At 40.7% G+C, this 23,637-nt stretch overlaps 1 protein-coding gene across 7 annotated transcripts in view; it reads left to right on the forward strand.

The window, feature by feature from the left end:
- The window catches only part of diaph2 (diaphanous-related formin 2), a 513,027-nt gene that overhangs the window by 151,311 nt on the left and 338,079 nt on the right, over nucleotides 1-23,637 (forward strand). For all 7 annotated transcript variants that reach the window (XM_049585042.1, XM_049585047.1, XM_049585043.1 and 4 more), the window contains 6 exons: nucleotides 544-652; nucleotides 4,104-4,214; nucleotides 6,721-6,833; nucleotides 12,133-12,249; nucleotides 19,266-19,384; nucleotides 22,892-22,956. In XM_049585042.1, the coding sequence (XP_049440999.1) occupies nucleotides 544-652; nucleotides 4,104-4,214; nucleotides 6,721-6,833; nucleotides 12,133-12,249; nucleotides 19,266-19,384; nucleotides 22,892-22,956 (634 nt within the window). The remainder of the gene's footprint in view (nucleotides 1-543; nucleotides 653-4,103; nucleotides 4,215-6,720; nucleotides 6,834-12,132; nucleotides 12,250-19,265; nucleotides 19,385-22,891; nucleotides 22,957-23,637) is intronic.

The raw sequence follows: 23,637 nt of genomic DNA on the forward strand, positions 1-23,637 counted from the left end.
CTTTCATTGCAGTCTGAGTGTGTGTTTTTTTGTGCAGCTCAGAATTCTCTTTCATTCACAATTTAGATGCTGAAATTGTCCAACGCTCTATTTAGCAGAGCTGCCTTGAGCCCTTTGCAAGTACTCCAATTTGCTTACTTTCTCAATAGGTGTATTTGCACATTAGTCTGGCAGTCCCTGCAATAATACACACCCTTTCTCACCCAGACAAATAAACTCTACCACAATTGCTTTGACAAGTGAACACATTTTCAGTAAAACCCTGCTTTTTGTCTCGCATCACCTTAGTAACAAGCATGATGAGGTCAAAATTGGATACTGCAGCACTAATAGACCGCATTGCATTCAAAGAGATGGAAAGCAGTAGCATTTGTCAGGGTGACCAAAGACTGGCCGAGCAAATGTCCACACCAACCCACAAGGGAAGATAAGATACATGGTGTTTGAGCTGAAAATTGTGAGTAAATGTCCTGTCAGTGAGGTGATAAAAGTGTTTGTTGACTTTTGTGTTGTGCCTGCTCCCTGTTCCCTGTTTTCTTCCAGCCTGGATAAGATTCTAGCTGCCATGACAATTGCTGCAGAGAGGAACAATAAAGAGAGATTTGCTCCAATTGTGGAAGGACTGGAGAACCACGAAGCCCAGCAGCTCCAGGTTAGGAATCACACATAAAAATACATCACTGTCTCATATTCATCATGCATTCATCGCTGCCTTTCTATTAGATTATATGGGTCTGAACCATGAAAATGACCTTTTATGCTTCAGTGGGCAATACAGTAACCATTGTTACTCCTCAGCAGTGTTTTGGATACTGCGTTAGTCTGTGGCACAGTATAATATTCAGGATGCTATGTATACCAAGTGGCAAAATCCAGGACTGAAAAGTGAAGCCAACGCAGCAGTGCCAAAAAATTGTAGTACATCCAATGGCCACTTGAGGCTGGCTCCAAGAGCAGGTCAATCCCCATAGACCCCCATGTTAAAATTCCCAACTTAACAGTAGAAATTAACATGTTTACAGCGTGGTACACAAACAAAAAGCTAAAAAATAGCTAATTTCCTGTTCATGACAACTGCACAGGGGTGAATTTTTATGTAACTCATTGTTTTAACGTTATTAACCTTAATGTTATGCATGATTTAGGGCATGGCTGCTTAGACTGACAGGTAATTGTAGTCCTTTGACAAGTCGCTACCACTGTGCCAGCATAATTTAAGTGACGTAACCATGGTAACCCCAGATTCACAGAGTGTAGGTGTAGCAGTAGCCATCACTATTTCAGTGCGTTTACACTTAATGAACGTTAATTGTAATGTTTTGGTCACCGAAAAAAATCTTGTTCAGCATTTGGTTGTGCTAAAAGACCATCCAAGGAGTTGCATTTTTAGTTTTTCTGCTAAGTACATTTTGTTTTAATGGTTTTAAGCCTGTTTTTCACCAGCAAAAATTAGCATTAGCATTATCACAGTTCCCCATAGCTGTAAATGCACCAAGCAAGAAGCTAGCGTTAGGGTTAGCCCCACCCCTTCACATCTGAATTTGGTCAAAAGATGCTCCAAAAATCCAAGATGGCAACAGCCAAAATGCCAAACTCAAGGCTTTAAAATGGGAGTTCATAAACGAATGGGTGACGTCACTGCAGCTACGTCCATCACTGTGTACAGTTTATGAGTCATGCACACTGATTTGTTCTACCCAAACCTAAGAGGAAGGGAGCACCTCATTAATGAAAGCAGGAGTTGGCCGTGTACAGTGGGCAGAAACCTGGCACAGGCCAGTGTCAGACAAATTCTGTTTAGATGCCAATAAAGACTGAAAGTGACAGTTGTGTCACTTTGGGGCCCACTGTACGTCAGCCTCAGCTGTCCTCATACATGTGTTTTTCTCTGCTTCTCCTACTGTCTTTGGGTCCACTTGTCAACCCCACTGCACCTCTTGCACATGATGGGATGTGATCACTGGGCTATTAAAATGCACCCGGAGCTCCATCGCCACCGCTTTAATCAAAAACACCTGCTTCATTGAGCACCCCCACTGAACTACCCCATTCTTTTTGCAAACACCAGAAAAATATATTAAAAACAGCAGAGATGCTGAGTTCTTGAGGAGCCTTTTGTCTTCCCTCTCTCTTTCTCACACTTTCTCCCCCTTGCTATCATGCTCATTTTTTCTCACATCTTACAAATACTTCCCCTTGCTTGTTTTTTTTCCATGCTGCTGTCAAGTTGGGTCTCAGAGGACTCGGTGTGAAAGGGCAACTAAAGCATCATACTGCTCTTCGTTTTCTTCAGCAGCAGGAAAAAACTATACAACAGCAATAAAAACACTGCTTAAAACATGTTTTTGTGAAACCAAAAGCAGGGAATTACTTAAGGAATTACTTTTTTAACTGCAGGGATTGTGAAGTCATGAAGGAAGAGTCATGAAGGAAACTGATGAGGCGGGTGGTGGAAGTGAAAGTAGATATTCTTTTATTAGGAGGCTGTTGTTTTTCCTTTAAATTTTGCCGTTAATGAAATGAAGCTCTGCTAATTGTGAAGTAAATTAAAATGCTTTGCTGATGCAGGGGGTTCAAGGAAATTAATAGACTTTTTATCCAAAACCTGTGATGGGCTGTAGAAGTAGACTTCGCTAATGTGATTAAAATGTGTTTTGCCGTAGTTGAGGCGATGCTTGTCTGCTGAGCGCGAGAGAAACTCCGCACTTCAACTTTAAAACCGTCCCAGCAGTGCCACTTTTAATTACGATGTTTGGAACCCCCCCACATGGCACCACCGCAGCTCTCTAAACCCAACATAGATAACGCCCCCCCCCCAACACAACCACTTCCCACTCCACAGTACATGGCGGAGGTATGTTTGAGGTGCTTGATGTAAATCTCTATGCAGGAGAAGAGAAGGAATTTTTCATGAGCTCCATGGCTTTCTTCACTCACATAAATTCTGTGAAGATTTGGTGGAGCTTCTTTTATGTATCTGGCCTCTGGTGGATACAGTAAAATGTCAGGTTTCAATGCACAGATCTTGCTTAGAGGCTCTCAAGCTTTTGTGGAACACAGAGAAGTATGCCATGTTTCTGGCGCAACACAGTCACTGGTGCTGCCTCTTTTACTGCAACAAGCTTGTGCTTTCCCAAAGGAGTATACATCGTAACAGTATATCCGTATTGCATAATAACATGCATTTTTCCTCCATCACCTGACTAAGAAATGGGTTTGTTTTACTGCTGCCTCAATTTTATGGCAACAGAAAAACAAACCAGTACTGATAATTTAAGAAAATGTCTTTGCGCCTTTAATCAAACGGAAACTTTGATAACGCTGATATATTTAATTGTAGCGCTTTATTGGACTCAAGTGTCAAAAGGATGTATTTTATAGCATGTATGCAGAAGACATTACGTGCAAGGATCTTCAGTTGTATGTTTCAGTGTTAGAATAAAAACGTTAACCCAGAAATATAATAAAACTGATGCAGTAAACTGCACAGAAACAACACTGCTGTGGCCCTTATTAATAACACAAGGCAAACAGTACAGGGTCAAGGTTTCAGAAGACAACGTTTCACATTGTCCATGGGAATCCTTCAGGCTGCTATCGATTGTCTGTCCAAGGAAAACTGTCTTATCCATGGCTTGCTCCCCTGAAACACCTTACTGCTCATTATAATTCATCAGCGATTTCCTCTTAGCCCCCTTCTCTGCCCAACACACACACACACACACACACACACACACACACACACACACACACACACACACACGCATGCATTGAGGCTTTTTCCTTTCCAATAAATCCATTAATAATGCACATCTAGTCAATAGACACAGCAGACCTGGACTTTCCACCATCTCTCTTCTTGTCTCTCTCTCTCTACCTTTCTCTACTCATCGTTGCAATCTCTTTTCATTAGTTTTAGTTTTGGGAAGAGAATATTAAGAGCAAATTATCACTCATAAACACATGTTTATATTACAAAGACCAAACATTACATTTATAATTAAACTATATAATAATCTTGTATTGATTTATTTTGCAAGAATTACCTCTTTTGTGTCTCTTTCTCATGTGTTTCTTTGTCATTTAATCCGTCTGCTCCACAGGTTGCCTGCATGCAGCTGATCAACGCCCTGGTCACCTCCCCCGATGACCTCGACTTCCGGATACATTTACGCAATGAGTTCTTGAGATGTGGCCTGAAGAAGATCCTACCTGTAAGTTATCAAACTGTCTTGCACAACATAGTTGGATTATTCACATGCATGGAAAGTTCTGCTCCTGACTTTGTAAAAGAGGTTGTAGCCAAAACATTCACTCTTACTGTGTCAATCAATAAATTCAATCAATCAGCTTAGGTCAGCTTTGTCAAACTTGTCAGAAACACAGCGCGGTTTGGCCTTGGTAATTCTGAACCATGAACCTTGTCTTATTTTAACCAGTACATGTTCTAGGCTCCCTGAAAACATTATGACTCGTCCTAGCAGATTTGTAGCCTTACAGTATAACTCATTACAGCTTTAAAGTATGCCTGTGAGGTGTCCAACTAGAATTTCTTAGACTATAGTTACAGCTACAGTTCACACCTAAATCAAAAACACACATTTTTCCTCTATTCTGTCTTGGACGATGTGCTTATCTCCTGATTTGGTGCTATCACGATATTGGGGCACCAATTTGAAGTACTGCAATAAACAAGTATTCTAGTATATAGACCATGGGTTAAAGTTTAATCATAGACCTCTAGTGACTGTATATCTTCAGCAGCACTGAGTTCAAGTTGCTATTTGAGTAGCTGAAGGTCCGTCCTTGGACCATCAGCCATTTTCTGCTTTTTTTGCTTCCGCTAAGTCAATCCTGGGCAATATATCGACTATATTTTGATATTGTAATGTGAGATTATCATTCCACGGCACAGTGGTGCAGTGGTTAGCATTGTCGCCTCACAGCAGGGGGGTTCCTAGTTCAAACCCAGGGTGGGGGAGCCCTTCTGTGCGGAGTTTGCGTGTTCTCCCTTTGTCAGCGTGGGTTTCCTCCAGGTACTCTGGCTTCCTCCCACAGTCCAAAGACATGCAGGTTAACTGGTGACTCTAAATTGTCTGTAGGTGTGAATGTGAGTGTGAATGGTTGTCTGTCTCTCTGTGTCAGCCCTGTGATAGTCTGGCGACCTGTCCAGGGTGTACCCCGCCTCTCGCCCAAGGTCAGCTGGGATAGGCTCCAGCCCCCCTGCGACCCTTAACAGGATAAGCGGTTACGGAAAATCAATGAATGTAATATGAGACTAGATATCATCCCAAGGGCTGGGGGATATTTAGAAAATAGAATATCCCAATATTTTTGACCGAATACCTCGATGTTGATATTGCAACAATATTGTAGGGTTGACTATCTGTGCTTTTGGAAAATATTTACACAATGAGATTTTTGATTAATAATCATCAGTAATGTGAATATAGTGACTAGGTGGGTAAGGGCAAATAACAGATCAGCTAGAACTGTCTGGTAAGTTCAGAAAATGTCATCACTTTACTGTAAAGCAGCCATTACAACCAGGAAAAGAAATTCTTAGGATATTCAGAATCTAAGATTAAGCCTTGTCTCATATAATGGTATCGCTATAATATTGCCCAGCCCTAAACCAAATAATCAGGTGCCACAGGACACAAATGACATGAATGAGAAAAGGTTTTACTATTGTTAATTTATTAAATAATAGTAGTGGTGTTACAAGCAGTAGTAGCTTGTGTCAAGTGTGATGCAGTGCCAGCAGCTCATCACACAGGTCGTTCTGGCATCATTATCAGCAGGCCTACACATCCACTGAAGGCAAACGAGCTCCAACTCATCACTCAGGCTCTCATTTGTAGCGAGTGGGGTGAGCGTGTCACAGAGCCAGTTGTTAATAAGTCATCCCAGCTGCTCCTGTTGATTATTACTGTCATTACTTTAATTATCTTCAATTCTGCCCCCTGATATGAAAGAGTCTTGGTGTACGGCCATTTATGAATGCCACGTTCACCGCTTTTAATGCCGACATTCAAACTGACACTCGTTCATCTAATTATGAGTTATGCTCGGGAGCCGGCGAAGCTGTTGGCAAAGAAAAAGTGAACTCCACTAAAAAAAAAAAAAAAAAAAAAGAGAGCACAATTTGTTTTGTTCTTATAGTCCTTGACACATGTATTTGGCCCTCCTCTTCTCCTTCCTCCCTTTTTTGTGGCATTGTGCACCTCCCTCCAAACCTGTGTTGCTCAAGACAGATGGTGCACCCAAAAAAACAGTGCAGGGTGATTGATACCTGCAGAAATTGGGTTACATTTGGCCCTGTCTCAGTCTGTAAACTCCACTGCCGGTGATTCATAGAGAAGTGGTAAAGAGCACTGCCGTAGCCCCTCGTGGCTGGAACAGGTGTGCAGGAATAGGTACTGTCTGGAATACCTAGTGAGAGTGTTCAGGGCGTCTCAGTTCACAGTTCCTCTAAAGCTGGAACAGGGAAACTAATATTCTAGTATTACTATTTTTACAATAGGCCTGATTAACAGTGACACATAAAAGTTTTAGCAAGATTCTGAAATATCAATACTGGAGTGATAAATGGTTAAAAGCCATATCTAAGTTATTCTTCGCAGGTGTTAGGACTCTTTATCACAATCTACATTGCAAGATGACCTTTTGTACAACTTCATTTTCTTAGCTATCTGCTGTGTGTCTAACTCATTGCAGGAGCTAAAAGAGACAGAGGAGCTCGACATCCAGCTCAAGGTGTTCAATGAGAACAAGGAGGAGGACTCCATTGAACTCTCCCATCGCCTGGATGACATCCGCGCTGAGATGGAATATCCTTTCTTCCTCCCTCTGTGTGAATATACAGATGAACAGGCCTGCTGAGCTAGCAGTGAGAGATGAGTGTATACTGTGGGTTTGGTCAAGCTTTACTAAAGCCTTTCATGGCTTGCTTCATTAGAGAAGGATTTGAGGAGCCAGAGCACGATATCCAGCTCCATCTCTGACCAGGTATACTAGGTAAATAACCCAGTCATCTGAACCACCTTCCACCTTCTTCCACCTCTTCACTCTTCTTTCTATTTACTCTTCTCTTCCTCTCCTCTTCACTTTTTGTCCTTGTCTGAGTACTTGGTTAAGTAGGGTTGTTGTGAGACTCAGGAGAAAGGTATCAAGCAGACATGTGTTTTCCTGTTTTTACCATTTACTATTCACAGTAGACAATTAAACACTTTTATGCGGAGGCATATTATATCATAAGGTTTCTCCTGCTCAGTAGAAATGTGAATTTTCTCCCCCAGCACTCTGCCATCGTCCATTTAAAGAGTAACTTTGACATTTTTCAACATGGACCCTATTTTCTTATGTTTTTGTGTGTAGGGTTTTACCCGACTCAGAATTGTCAGTCGAGTCAGATTTGCATTTATACAGATAAGATCGGATCAGATTCGTTATGCTTTTTTCCCATGTAGAGTTTGAAAGTTTAAACGGGGTTCGACAGCAATGGTCATGTAATATCGCACCCTCAAAGCTAATACGTGCTAACTGCGCTAACAGTGGGTCCGAAACATACAACAGCATATTTCCTGATCAAACAAAAGCCAGAGACATATTGTATTAAATTGCCATGAGCTGTAAATTCACCACTTCTAAGCAGAGGGCAGAAGAAAAGTCTATCTCCGAGCCTGACTGCCTCTTTTCCTCCAGGCAGCTTCTGCAGTCTCACTCAGACTCACCCTGGCACCTGGTCTGCAGCTGCCTGTACTAGAGAGCAGCCTGAATGTGAAGAGCGCTCACTCTGCAGCTACATCTGGGGACCAAAACTTCCCCAGGAGTACACTGCGCACTGACTGAAGTACGGCTCGAGTTGAAGAATCAGACGACTGAGGGGTCTCTGATTTATAATCTCAATCTTTGACTTGAAGTGGGCAGCCCTGTAATAGACTAATGGAATAAAGATGTTTGAAATCGGTCCAGTGATGAGCGAGACTGCTGCAGATGGCAGTGATGAAACAGGCTGCAAAGTAACAACTCGGGGCATGAGTCATGGACTGAGCGCCCTGACGTGTGAGTGTGTGTTTGAGAAGTTACAGTGAAAGGAGCAGAGATGGTGGACTATTGTATGCAGTGTTTCAGTAATGTATTAATAACTTAATTGGGATGCTGCTTTGTGACTTTCTGACCCATCTCCAGGAACCCATGATATTTTGCCAGTGGTTTTAAAAAAGAAATAGAAAGTCAGCCCAGTGGTTTCGCTACTGGCTGCAGGGTCTCGCTCAATACTGGGCCATTTTCAAAAACTGTTGTTCCCATTATTCACTCAGGCACAAAAACATGGGAAAATGAGGTCCAGGTTGAAAAATCTCAAACTTACCCTTTAACTCCAAACGAGTAGGAGTTGATAAGGTGAGCAATAATTTAGTCCAGAGTTGGAAACTTCTTCAAGCATCCCAGAGAAGACCCCTTTAATAATTCACAAATCTTCTCTGAGGCTATGTATGAATGGCTGACATTGTGAGCAGACAAACTCAGACGCTGACATTGTTATGCAGATGTTCGTTCCCACAACCTTTTTCTTCCACCAAATCCCAGAGTTCTAGTACCGGCACAAAGTGCTGCCGTGAGTGACAGTTTCTGTTGACACATGTAGGTGAGGGGAGGAGGTCATGTGCGTGTGTGTGTGTGTGTGTGTGTGTGTGTGTGTGTGTGCGCGCGCATCGAGAGAAGATGGAGAGAAAAAAAGTGCACCTGGATTAATGATGTGCTTGAGCAGGTTCACAAATGAGAAGGCCCAATGTTTGTTTCCAAGGACAATGTGGTATTGATCTGCGCGTTCTGAGCATGAGTCGAATGCCTAGGCTACCCTTTGTCCCTTTGCCTGCACAGCACACACACAGGCACACACACACACACAGGCACACATGCACACACATATATGCATGATACCACGCTGATAGTATTTCTACTACCTGAGCATTGCATATGTGTCGTGTTTCTCGCTGCAGCTTCATGAATATTAACCTGGAGAGGCTCCTCTGTGTCCGGCCCAGGTCCAGGTGCCGAGGAGGTGACTCCAGGCCACTAATAAATATTAATGAGCTGTGGAATGGTGATTGATTGACCCCACCACTGACTGGCCTACGTCACACTTGACTGCCACTCATGTTTATTCATTATTTGGAGAGAGAGTGTAAAGAGAGAGACAGAGAGCGCAAAAGAGAGCGTAGAGGGGGTGTCATCGAATGGATTGGCATTCTACATTAGGTTTATGTCTGCAGCTTAGTGATAGATGAAGCTAGTTGGACACTTTCCCAGTCTGAGCTCCTTCTCATGTCCTCTCAAATGCTGCTGTGGTGAGGCTATAATTGAATCTCACAGGATTGGTAATTCTCCCAGGCTTCATACTCAGCTAATACAAGGGAGGGAAATGATACTGCAGAGCAGCCTGTATTCCCATCCCTCTCTCTCTAAAAATTTGATATGGGATAGGAGTTTAATTACAGACATTGTTGAAATTAATAGGAAAAGTGTCAAACAGTATTTAAAAGAATTGATCTTCTCCAATTGCAGCGGCTGCAGATTGTTTTGTGTGGATGATAGCATGGGCAATGGAGAATGCAGTTAAGTGCTTTTTTCCTTTTTTTAGAGGAAATAAATTATCTGAATTATTGATGTTCTCTCACAGAGTCATCCTTCATTAGCTGTTGATGAAACCTGACAAATAGTATTAGGAAACAAATAAAGCATTGACAACATTTTCAGATCAACCCTTGAAAACATGTAAGATGGACCCTACTAAGCCCCTCCCACCAAACGACCACAGGCATTGGCACATGCCTTGTACGGTAGCCCAGTGTTTTCCATACATTGATTTATTTTATCTGATGTCAGTGTAAAATTGCACACTGCACATTCACTCAACCCCTCTAAGCCCTGCTCTCTCCATCTCTGTTTATAAGACCAAAAATGAGACAAGGATTAGCAAGCTAACGTTAGCCACCCCACCATCCCTTCACCTCGCTCCCCGTCGCTGTGAGCAGCTACCCCGAGAGGAGAGCTGGCAGCAGCCCAGGAAACAGACCTTTTGTTGGCAGCTGTAGCATCTTAAATTCAGCCAGCGCAAAAATCCCTCCATCACAGGGTATCAAAGCGACAGCTGCCCAGCAGCAGCGCTGAGTGTTACCTGTTAGCACCTAGCGGGGAGTTAGGGCTGTCCGGTCCCCTGGAGCTGGGGTTTGCACTGTCGCAGACTGGAGTTCAGTCTCCAGAGCTGCTGCCAGCTCTCCTTCCAGCGAGGTGGTCTGTAGGAGTGGGGAGTGATGCAGAGGACACGCTGTGATTCAAGTCTCTAGCTAACGTTAGCTAGATCAACAGTAAAGTAAGCATAAAGCCACAGCTGCGAGCCTTTTGCTCTGATTAGCAGAAGGCTAAACTGTTAGCAGCATTTTCTCTCCATTTCTGAAACACTTTGTCATTAATGACACGGGTTTTGTTTATTGTCAAACTCTCTTATTGACTCTTTTTGATTGCCATTGAATCTGGCTTTCATTAAAGGGACATGGAAGCACATCTGCATTTGTAGAGCAGCCAAAATGAATGCCCTCTTTTTGAAATGACCTTTGATTTGCCATAGTCTCATAGATTTTCCAAAGCCTGAAAACAGAGCCAAGGGAAGGTGCAGAAGTCTAGCTGTCACTCAGACCACTTGAATTACAATATCCTCAAGGTTCATTATGGGATATCTGTGATGCCAAAATAAAACTACCTACCCTAGCTTTAATTAGGCTTCAATTTAGTCCGAATCCTCAAGCTCATTCACCTTATATGAAGTCTGTTTTGCGTGTGCTCTTCACTGATATTGTCAGTGCCAAAGGCAGAAGGGAGGGGAATTGCAACATATGCTGCCACCATGTTGAAAGTGTCTTGAAAGCGTCACTTCATTGCTTTGCAGTCACTGTGTAAATATTTTAGCACGCATTGTCAGGATCCGCACTTCATGTTATGATGGCAATCAGGATTTCATCACTGCAAGCTTAACAGGGTACTGTCTCCTTAGTCTTTTTTTTTCTGCATGTGTGCACATATCTGAGAGGCTTATTCCACTTTTTCAAACAAGTTGAGTCTCCACGGGGAAATCCTCCTTTCTCAAGCAAACAAATTAAATAGGCTCCAAATCATTCATTTTCCTGGGTTCTTTGCTTCTTGGAGCTACACTTTCAGGAACACTAATAGAAGTTTTAGGAACACAAATGTAATTATTTCTAGATTAACCTTGTATTACAAATCAGCCATTAACTTAGAGATTGAATTTTGAAATATGTTTCAGTGTACGTGCTTATCTCCTCCTGTAATGCATGTCATATAGTCCTTACATTGTTTTGATTCAGTCAGTTTCAATATCAAACAATATTTGTTTCTTTGACATCACAAGAAATACCTTTTAAAACAAATACTCAGCAAATAATCAATTTAGTATAAGATATTTGAACATAGAAAAGAAAGATAGACAGTCAGATTTATGATCTGTTTTAGCTGTCAAAGCCATCACTACTTCCTCCTGGGAAAAGCAAACATAAGACACATAATCAATACCTTTTGCAATTTTAATAACATGAAGTTTCGCTCCTGAGTACATGTCAGTTTCAATCTGAGTGCTGGAATTCAGCCATATTTTTGTCCTGCAAATGATCAGCTCCCCATCATCCTCGCCTCAAACATTCAAACCAGCGAGTTTTTCATGTAATTAATTTCCTCTGTTGTGAAAGGTTTAGAGTGACAGGTAAACCAGAGGGAGTATTCTTTATTACCAGTCCCCCTCCTCAAGTTAGCTGCTTACACTGTTTTAGCTCCCCCAAGAGAGCACGGATAAGAGAAATCACATCTCGGTTTGCCTCTGCACAATGATGCCTGTCAGAAAGGCTGAAGAACTCGGGGGGAAAATAAATAAGTAGTTATAAACAAAACAAGAACTAATAAATATGTAAATGTTTAGAAGGACTTGAAGCCACCTGAATAATGAAGTCAAATTGGGTGTTTGCTCAAGAAGTTAACCTCAGCTGTGAATGAATTTGACTTGGAAACCTAAACAGTAGCACTGTCATGAAAGTGTTTCCCTTAACCCGTCTCCTGCACTGATATGAATGAAGTGTACCATCTCCTGTCCAATATGGTGAAAGACACGGGCTCGGAGGCCTACTTCCTCTCGGTCCTGCAGCACCTTCTGCTCATCAGGAATGACTATTACATCAGGTAAGTTCTGTTTTATTTTTTACATACATAGGGTGTGTTCACACCTAAACTGTTGAGTTCAGTTTAAACAAACTTTGATCCGTTTGCCTGGTTAGTATAGTTCGTTGAGTTTGTTTAGGCTGCTGTTCAGGCTGTCAGTTGGACCTTGTTGTGGACCAAACATTTGAACAGATACCACCTGAAAAGATGGGTTTTGATTTCGCTTACACGCACACGAACCAACCACAGCCACAGTCCTGACTTCACGATTTCAAAAGCTAAACTACTAATAAATCCATCGTATAATCTGTCCAAGATCTCATAATTGATCCCAAAATAGGGCTTTGTAAGGCCTATAACCTATTTATACTAATGCAAACGTGTAACCATGGTAACACTTACGCACGTCAGCAAGGTTATTTCCCCTGATTAAAAAGCTTTTAAAACTGCCATGATTATAACCAACTCCGTTTACTTTGTCAGTTCATTAAGTCCATTAAAAGTGTGTGACAGCGATCCCACAGTAATAAACCCTGAATCATTACCGCACAAAACGCCTCCTTTTCTTCCTGTTTTTACGTCAGTCATTAGTCATAACGTGTGATCGATTTGCAGTCTAATAAAAGCCTACCGATAATGCTAACAATCAGTTATTTCTTTATGAGCTCTTTGTGACACTGAAGAACATTAATACACACATCAGAAGCATTAAAGTTCTGTCAGTCACTGGAAGTTGATTTCCCCTAGTGTATTCTCATGGTGCAGGGTCTCAAACTGTCCAATCTGCGAGTTACCTGTAAGTCAGTATGACCTCATATTTCCTCATTTTGGTTTGTTTGTGTAAAGTCAGTGTGACCAGTAACTGGACCAGAGTGTGTAATGTGAAAATGTATCATTTTCTCCCCCTGGTCCAGACCAAATGAGCCAAACTACAGGTGTGAAAGTACCCATACTTACTGACTGATAACCTCATGATGCTCCACTATGTGTCAGTGTGCTTTGATAGTCTTAGCTTTGTGTTGTTTGTTTGTTTGTTTTTAACAGTGGATATGAAACAGCTCATACAGTACTGTGAACATATTTGTTCATTACTCACAGGAAGTAGTTATTTCCTCTGTGGGTCCGTTTGTTTGTTTTTGACAACATAAAAGTAAAAGCAAGGTTGAAATTTGTTGTGTACATGTATCCTCCCAAAAGTAAGAGGCCTATTGATGTTTGAAAACCAAACTGGAGCTGCTTTTTTTTTTTTACCTGTAACTTTTGTCATTTTCCTTGAGCTGTTGCCTGTAAAAGCAGTATTTATTAATTCAGTTTCACAGCAGTGTCACGATGCACTGTTTTGGATGATAACCATGGTGTTAAAAAAGTGAAATATTGATATAGTGTTAATAATACACACTTGATAATATTGTGTAAATAATACAACACCTCTTAAAATCATTTCCATTTCTTTCTGTTCCCACCTAGACTCCCTCTCCACCTCCCAATACTTATATTTTGAGTGTAAATCATTTCCCCAAAACAAGACAAAGCCCATATTGACAACAATAATTTTATTATGAATTCTTTTGGTCACAAGTATTGTGTAGCAAAAATTGAACAACATGTCAGCCCTAATTTCAGCTTTTAAATTCACTGTTTGAGGAGAGAAAACTAGTCTTACACCCATGTGAAACATAAGACACATAAAACACCTTGAAAATAATGAAATACATAAAGCATGCAAAAGTGAATGCTAATGCCATGCAAGCCGATGAAAAACAATTCCATTAGATGGCAAATAATGAGTATCTAACTATATAATGACGAAAACTCTGTCTGTCTGTGTGTGCCTGTTCCACGTCTTTCTCCTCACTGACTTGGTCAATCCATGTGAAATTTGGCACAGTGGTAGAGGGTCATGGGAGGATGTGAATGAAGCAATATTACATCAATTGGCCAAAGGGGGCGCTATAGCAACCAATAGAAATCACAAACTTTGAATGGGCATATCTCATGCCCCGTATGTCGTAGAGACACGAAACTTTGCACAGAGATGCCTCTCCTCATGAGGAACAAATTTGCATCAAGAACCCATAACTTCCAGTTATATAGATTTTCTGCCATTTTAAATTTTTTTGAAAAACACTTAAAATCGATATCTTCCTAGGAAGTTTGACCGATCTGCATGAAACTCGGTGAACATAATCTAGGGACCAATATCTAAAGTTCCCTCTTGGCAAAAGTTGGAAAACTTACTAAAACTGAGCTTCTATAAGGCAATGAATATTGCGGAGGGCGTGGCTCATCACATAAAGGTGTATAACATCTCAAGGGTTTCACCGATCACCTTGCAACTTTGTAGGCATATGACCACACATAATCTGAGGGGACCCCTCCATTATTGGCCCCATCAAACAAAATGGGGGCGCTAGACAGCTAATTTCTCATCTAGGCCTAACCGCCATATGGATTTTCACTAAACTTGGTGGATATGTAGAACAGGACGCCTCAAGGTGACTGGAGAAATTTAATTCTAATTGGCAGAAAAATGGCTAAAATGCAACAGATCGCTGTGGCTGCAATCGTACTATCAAATTCACAAAAACTCTGTCTGAATACATTGCTCTTTTTAATGGGTTCAGTTGACTGTTAAATCTGCAATTTCCTATGACCTGTATCCCAAACACACACCATGTGAAGCTGTACATGGGAAATTGTGCACTCAATGAATATGGACTAGTTTCCATTATTTTTTTTTAGATAAATTGATTTGTTGTTCGGTTCTGCAGATGAAAATTAGCCTGTATGGATCTAAATCTGGCACATTTACGTGACTTAAGTGATCATGTTAATTAATGTGAACTGTCCCTTCTTAAATAAAATAAACATAAACATAAAATGTCAGAAAATGGTGAAAGTCTTCAGTCAGTGTTTCCCAAAGCCCTTTATGACGTAAATATTCACATTTAAGAAGATGGAATCAGGGAAATTTGACTTGTTTTCTTAAAAAAAATAAACCAATTATTCGATCATCAGTTGATTGTTGCAGCTCTGCTTTGCGTAGAGGTAATATTCAAAATTTTCTAAATTATAAAGTAAGTTTAAAGTGTTGGGTTAGCTTTCTCACTTTGCCTTTGAATAGCAAATATGTCATTTACTGGGCAGGAAGGCCACCGTTCCTCTGAATGGAGTGACACTGATGAATTCACTGCTGTGTCAGACCTTTTTGCAGAAATAAGACTTTCAAAAAAAAAAAGAAAGTTGGAAGAATAAGGGGGGATGTGAGGAAGAAGATGAATTTACCATAGACAAGTTGCTGTTCCCTTGGTGTTATGAATAATTTATTCCTCGTCTATTCGTAGGAAGTGAGAAATAGAATTCACATTAACCAGCTAGCACAGCCACGTCCACCTCAGCTCCAGCGTCCATATACCCCTCTGTGAGACAGCAATAAGAAGGAATCAGTACCAGCGCTCATAAAGAAAAAAAAACTGATGGCCTTTTTAAAGATATGTTTTTGAATTTTTTTTCTCTCTCCCCTCCCACCTCCATCACAAATGCAAGGACAAACCCACACATGTGCACACACAGACATCAACACCAGGAATTCATTCTGACTGAGGCATTTTATTCCCAATACATCACTGCTGTGTGAGTTAGGATGATGGAAGATGCAGTAACACAGAACATGCAGCTATTTCCAATAGATACTATCTGGCTTTTTTTTTTTTCTTTTTCAGTCGTTGCCTTTAAAGTTACCATCTTTTCATGTCGTAGTCAGAACTGGGTGAATGTGGAAAAAGTAGTAGTACTATTTCACAGTAGTAGTAGTAATTTTGAATATGTATAATATTTTGTAGGGATGGGAATCGCCAGAGATATGATGTTATCACAATACTTAAGTTGTGATACAGTATTATATTTTGGGATTATTGAGATAACATATATTGTGATATATTGACATTTATTACCTATTTTCAACTACAAATTATGTCCCCAACGGAAAACCCCTGTCAACATCTTTTTTATTTAATAATCTAATATTTTTTTCTAATAATCTAATAAATTACCTAATCACAAAAATGTTAATTTTTTCAGTCTGTTCATCTTTTTTTAGTCATTTTTATTGCAGCAAAGTCTATCTAGTGGACTGAAAAAGAAATTGATATCATCTCTAGAATGCTACCGAAAATTTAATTTTATTGCAGTAATTTTTTATTTATATAATAATTTAATAAATAACAATTTACTGTATATAAAGATTTAAAAAAAAAAAAAAAAAAAAAAAGATAATTGGCGTGCATGTATCGTTACAGTATTACTTTGGAAATTATTGTGATGTATTGATTTATTCCCACACCCTTAATGTTTCATCTACTTGAAACAGAAACAGAATTAGGCAGGTGCTGTGTGGTGGATGCATGGCTCTAGTTGAAGTCATTAAATGGTGGCAGTCGTAGGTAGCCTGTGTTTTATAAATGTGTGACAGACATTGGCTTTGTGATCAAAGGAATGCATATGTGCCCATTAGACTCTATTTAAAGTAAAGTGTTGTTCCTATCATTGTATTTATTGGAATTGATAGCACTATTGACACCTTGATTCGTATATCAAATAATAATCTACATTAAATGATAATTAATTGAATAATATAATAATAAGTATTGTAATAATAAGAAGGTCTACAGTGGGCAAACTGCTGAAGTGCTGTGTCTACTGTCATTCCTCCTAACACAACATTAGTTGTTGCGCTCCCCTCCGGGGCTTGGTTTATTTTTGATAATTAATCTCTCACTGCAAGCCTAATGAATGGGAGCACATCAAACCCACCCAGTAAATATAGAGCAGATCTGCTCTTTTGGAGCCTAGTGATATGGGGATTACACTGGTTATGTGGAGCAGAGCTGGATCAAGTGGCTGGGGCTGTGCTGAACTGCAAGCTATCATTGGAAGAAACGAAGGTGCCAAAGTAAAAGAAGAGGTGGGGAATGATGCAGGGGACATATGCTAGCTTCTGGAGCCCAGCCCTGCCCACTGTGGAGGGGCCTGACAGTTCTGGGTCACTCTCTGCGTCTCCAGTTATCTCCACCCAGCCCCTATCTGCTCAGTGGTGGTGGAGGATGGAGGACGGAGGGAAAATAGGGCGGCTTATTGAGATAATAATGTGGTGTACATCGGTGACAGTTGTAAGCCGAGTGCCACAGTGCTTAAGCCATGCAGGGCGATGTGTGAGCTTTCACTAGCTTGTTCCAATCATGAGTGGGCGAATCCGCCAGCTCAAGCTTAATGTATGGCATTTCATGCTTTCAAAACAGTGCACCTAAATGCTGATTTATTCTTATTTGCCTTGGCTCGGAATTTTGTGTTCTTTCATATTTCTGTTCATAACGTGATATGGCCTGTCCACCCACAAGGTAGCAACAGAACATAGCCTTCGAATTTTTACGCAACAGTTAAGAGTCAAAGCCTCGGAAATAAACTTCATTTTATTTAATGCTGATGAATATAAATTGTTGTTTATCAACTTCCTTTTCCTTTTGACACATACAAAGATATGTGTGCTTTTTTAGTACTACACCAAACTAACACACCTGACACGAGACACTATGCTCACAGCTCTGCCAGCTCACATCAATTATTACATTTAAGAAACATTAGGCTCCTTCCCTTAATGCTTTCATGCAGAGCCATCAGTCAGGCAGGCTTTGATCAGACTTTGAGTTCCTTATCGGCATCAAAGTTTTCACAAAATCTCTGAATTTCAATTATTATCTTAAGAATCTGTTGGACAATCTCAGGAAGCTAAAAGGGCATTCAAACAGCATATTTGTCAAACTTCCAGAGCCAACTGTGTCATCTTCCTGATGCCAAAGTATGTGGAGTTTGCAAAGATATCATGAATAATTTCTAAAATAAGGACAGAATATTGTAAAATAAATGAAGATCTGTTGGAAATTTAGAGGTTTATACTTCATATTTGTGCTGTGGGACTCATAGAAGAACATAGCCTTTACTCTGTGACCACTAGAAAAATCTTTGTTATTTCAAAAGGAGATGAAAGGAGTTGATGCTTTTATTGAATCAGAGGGCTGTCCCCGCTCCAGCTGCAGATACTGTATCCCTCCTCCTCCTTCTGGTCATGAATTTATCCCGCTCCACCCCTATTCTAGTTTTCATAGAGCTGTACTGAAATTACAGTTGCTCAGACATTCCCGCAAATTGCAACAATTAGCTGGTCACACCCACGGGCACTTATGATTATTGTTCCTGGCACAGGGACTTATTCTTTTTTAGTTTTATTTGTGAGCATCAGGGGTCATTTTTCTACATCTGATACCTCAGGTCACATCTCAACTTCCAATTTACCATAAATAGAGCTCGGGTCTTTAGAGGAATTAAAAAACAAGTTGCTCCTGTTGCGAATTTTAACATCAACTTCTGGTCAATGTCATGCTTAGAAAATAATTATTTCTCAGTTTCGAGCTAAGCTTAGGCTGCCATTGTATTTGCTAAATGTCACTTGCAATTAAAGTTGATAATGTTACCGGGAAAAGGTCACATACCAACCTGTGTGGCAGAATGGGACTCTGAGGCTGATTCAGACACCCCGTCCGACAACACCGAGCACTCAGTCACACTCCCAACTGGCTGACATGTTTTCCCGGTCATTGTGCTTTCAATTACACACATTACACTGATTAGATTTACATTTCAGTTTTTATGGTTGCTCTAATTGGCAAAGATGATTGAAAATTAGGCAAGAGGGCAAGCGTAGCCTTGGCTACCGTCTGTCACCTTGAAATGGACGGACTAACACAGACCTGGGTTCGGTGTGCCCATTAATCTGCTAATTTCATGATCGGGGTGAAGCAAGTGATCAAATTTAATAGGGTGCCTATTTTCTCCAGCAGCACCCTTTTTGACATGGCATTTTGTGACCTCTAGCTTGGATAAGGGAATAATTTGTGGTTAATTAGCCTTGTAGAGTTTGTGTCACTCATATTTTTTTCTGCGACTTGTCTAATTGTTCTGCTTTATGTTTTCTGACCCCTCAGGCCTCAGTATTACAAGGTGATAGAGGAGTGCGTGTCTCAGGTGGTCCTGCATCGCAATGGGATGGACCCTGACTTTGGCTACAGTAGACGACTGGATGTGGACTTCACTCATCTGATTGGTATTTGCTTCAAATTCCCTCCTTCATTAATTTAACATGGGCTGGCAAAAGTCTAAAATGTGTATTTAGGATAATAATACCCTGAAATCATCCACAAGATCAGTTTTTGTCTTTTTATACTGTGCTGCAGGAGGCACATCACTGATGTTGCTAAAAATGTTTTGATACCTCGCAGTCATTCTCATTATCCTCCCAGATCCCACTGAGATTCCTGTGACAAACACCTGCAGTGGCTTGACATATAAGTTGGGGTCATCTAATTATTGATGAATAATACATTATATCTGGTAAAATGAATTCAGCCAGTTCAGAATCATCTGAAATGTCATTTTCCTCTGCTACTCAGTTGTCAGCCGTGTCTCTGGAATCACAGAGAAAGCATCTATTTACACTGCATCACTAATGGAGATTTTTTTCAAACAGAGAAAATAAATAAAAAACACTTTGTGTCTCTCTGTTGTGTCACTAACAGTTCTGTGACTTGCCAACAAAGGGTCATTAAAAGTTTCTAAACCTATCCACAGAGGACTGAAGCAGCATTAAACGAGTTTTGTCACTCACTTTACTGAGATTTAATCAGTTGATAAAAAACTTTCGAAGGATGTGTGTGTGTTTTGTTAAAATTCACACAAACAACACAGATGCAACATTTCACATGGCTTATTGAAAGCTGCCTTTCCACCCTTTTTTCCATTGTCTTTTTTTTCACATTCACATTAGGTTGCTGTTTCCTGAAAACAATTATTTTTCAGAGGAAATATGTGTTGCGTGATGTGTGATCTGACAATAATTTACACCTAAAACTTGCACATACACTGTCCTTCAGATCATTCATCTGCAGGGTTATTGTAAAATGTGGGATTTGTAAATATGCCCAAATAAAACAAAAGAACTGAAACTCTAAATGTCTGGAAAACAGTGATTTGAAAAATAGAGTAAAATTTATTTAATGAAGTAAAATTGGCAAAAACATGCAGATTTAATTTTGTATTTTAGATGCCCATTGATTTGTCTTTTGTTCAACACACACACACACACACACACACACACACACACACCCGCAACAGCTTAGCTTGTAGGTGATAATTCCTGCTATTTTAAAGGAAACTTTGGTATTTTCGAACCTGCCCTATTCTTCCATGTTTTTGTGTCTGAAGCCCAGTTTCCACCAAACACTTTTGGTATGGTACCTTTGGAACCAAAAGTAACCCTTCAGACATGGCATCTAGACCCTAGGTCAACTTAGCGTTTCCGTTGTAATAGTACCCTTAAATGTGGGTGGGGTTGTTGTCAGTCACTGCTCCGTCCAGCACTCACTGTATTTCCTTATTATCAGTGACAGAACGTTCACAGAACAAGGCTGCACGCCAATATTTTCAGAACAAAATACAACAGGCTGCAAAGAGTCTCTCTCCATGGGATATTTAAAAATAGCAGCTTTGTGCACTTAATCCTTCTAAAGCAAGCTCTGGGGTTTAGTGTTGCCGTAGCCCACAGAAACGACGCTACATAACACTTTTTTCCTCCTAGTGAGGATTAGAATATATGCAGTTCACATAGCTTGGTCGAAATTAATATATATAAATGCTTGAAGAGCCACTCATTACCAAAAGTGTATGTCATATTAAAGCCAAAGTAATAATAATAGTAATAGTCAAAGTTATCACATTGAAATTTAAGGTGTGTTGATAGATTCATGTTGTCAACTCATGCATTGAGTAACATTACGCCAGGGCCACACTGCCAACGAAGTGCTACGAAGCGCAGCGCACCGAAATTCTTGCACGAGCCCATTCACATCAGACGTGCATTTCTCCACGCCCACAAGCGCTTCTGATGCCAGCTGTTGTCTCCATCACATTTGGGGCTGTTTTTCCATCATGGGTATCTCTCTCTGTTTGCGTGTATGTGCCCCAACCCCCACCTGGCCCACTCTCTCTCTCTCTCTCTCTCTCTCTCTCTCTCTCTCTCTCTCTTTCTTGTGTGTGTATGTGTGTGTGTATGTGTTAGTGGGTGTGAGTGTGTGTGAGTGTGTGTGTTCATCTCTCTCGCGCTCTGTTTAGATACCACTGACTATGTATAGCCTATATTCCTGCCCGGCTTGACACATTTGCTCATGGCTCGCGCAGAAAATAGACCAGACGCCGAAATGATCGCTGCAGCGCCGGCCGCGGAGCTGCGTGTGGATGACACAATCGGTTAACATGGGCACTGAAAGGAAACTGGCTTTGCTTCTCGGCGCTTCGAGGCTATTTGCAGCGCTTCCGCGTCTGGTGTGGCCCTGGCGTTAAAAGTTAACGTTCCACCTTATGAGTTGCCGGCAGTCGGCCCAGTGAATTAAGTTATTTTTTTCTCAGACTCCAGCTGTTGCAAGAGGCAGCAAAACATCCTGTCATTTTATAGTTATAGTTTACTAATAAAACTCTCCACAGTATGAACAGTGGTTACATGAGCTTCAAAACCAGCCACAACTCAGCCCCTGAGCAGAGTGACCATCCACTACTGACCAATCAACGGACTGCAGTGTTCACAGCTCCACCTTTTAGTACCAGATCTGTGTGCTAGGTACCCCAACAGAGGGGGGACCAGAAATGGGGACAGAACGGTTCCATTGGTACCATCATTGACGGTGCACAGTTGCTCATAAGGATTACATTGCAGCATGTTTAGCTGCTGCAGCTGCAGTGGTCTCCCCTAAAACTGGACCAATTTAAAAAATTGTTGATTCAATTAGACATTTAGACACAAAAACATGGGAAAATAGGATTCAGGTTAAAAACAATCAGACATTTCCTTTTGAGGACACCTTTGTTAGTGAGAGTAAAATAAAGAGAAGAGGGAAATAGATTAGACATAGATACATCTGCATGAGCCAAGAGTTACTCAGTATGACTGATTTCACTGTATATGAGGCAGTTATTGAACATCATGAAAGCACCTCCTCCCTTCTCGTCCTTCTTCACAAGGTCAACACAGCAGTTGCGTCAGTCCCCAGAGCTTCCCATTTTATATTTTCTTCTTTAAATTTCTAGAGCAGACTTTTTTATTGATTTTTTTCACTAATTTATTTATTAAATATGTTTGTTTTCATCACAGTCATTTAATTTATACAACCTGTAATGGGAGACATATGTGTATGTCAACTAGGTAATTAAACTGAAATTATATACAGATGGATACTTTGAAAAGTATTCAGTCACAGACTGATAAATCTTAAAATGACTCATTTCGGAGACAGTGAAGAACTGGTTTTCTTTCTCAAAACACACTTGGCAGTGTTGGCTGTGGAGAAATGCACCCATGATCTGTAACAATTTGGGAAGACCATCTTAAGCTGTAAACATCTCACGGACCAAACAGACTTTTCAAGAAAGCTTTCCAATCATATACGCTCGAATATACTTTGAGAATCAAGACCCAGGTCTAATTGAAAATCTCACACGAGGTGCTAATGACGCACATTGCGCCTTTGAAGTATCTCACGACTGTGGCTATCTTGTCTTGCAGATCAGTGTGTGGATAAAGCCAAAGTTGAAGAGAGTGAGCAGAAGGCTGCGGAGTTCTCCAAAAAGGTAAGACATTAATCACTCCAGCAGCCCCCTTGGTTGGCCGGCTCCCATCAGGAAAGTTTTTTCCTTCCTCTGAGCTCCCAGACAAGCTATTGATTTTCCATGCCCTGATCAATACCTGGGTGTGACGCTACATGATCCGTATCAGCATTACAAGAATCAATGCTGATGATCTGATGTATACTTATTTGTGCACAGTGCCGGGGCAGAGTAAAGTTATGTGCCGGCTCTTTTAATACAGTTGAGTATTTGAGGTTGGCCCTTTAAGGGTTTCTCTCTTTATCTTACATTTTCCTTCTTGATTAATTCTTTGCTTGATTAACTAATCAGTTATTTTTAATTTGAAATAAATAAAATAACTGGCAGTTTAAAACTCTACCTCCAGAATATTTTTTATGATATTCAAATGCGTCTTGAAGAGCCTCACTGCCACGGTCTTGCAACACCAGGGGGGTCCTGGATGTTGTTTTCTTAAGAGTCCCGTCCCACCAGCCCACTGCACACCCTGCTGGGCCAGTGAAATCATTGTAGCGACATGGCTTAGTTTCTGCAAAGGTTAGATCCATCAACTTTCGCGAAAGCCAGGCCTGAAACAAAGACAAAGGACAACAGGGCTCTAGGGCCACGAGAGCTATGAATAGAAATCGGCCAGAGAGTGTAAGACAGCGTGTTTTGGTGTTTGTT

This window comes from Epinephelus fuscoguttatus, linkage group LG9, assembly GCF_011397635.1.
Source record: "Epinephelus fuscoguttatus linkage group LG9, E.fuscoguttatus.final_Chr_v1".
NCBI classification, from domain to species: domain Eukaryota; kingdom Metazoa; phylum Chordata; class Actinopteri; order Perciformes; family Serranidae; genus Epinephelus; species Epinephelus fuscoguttatus.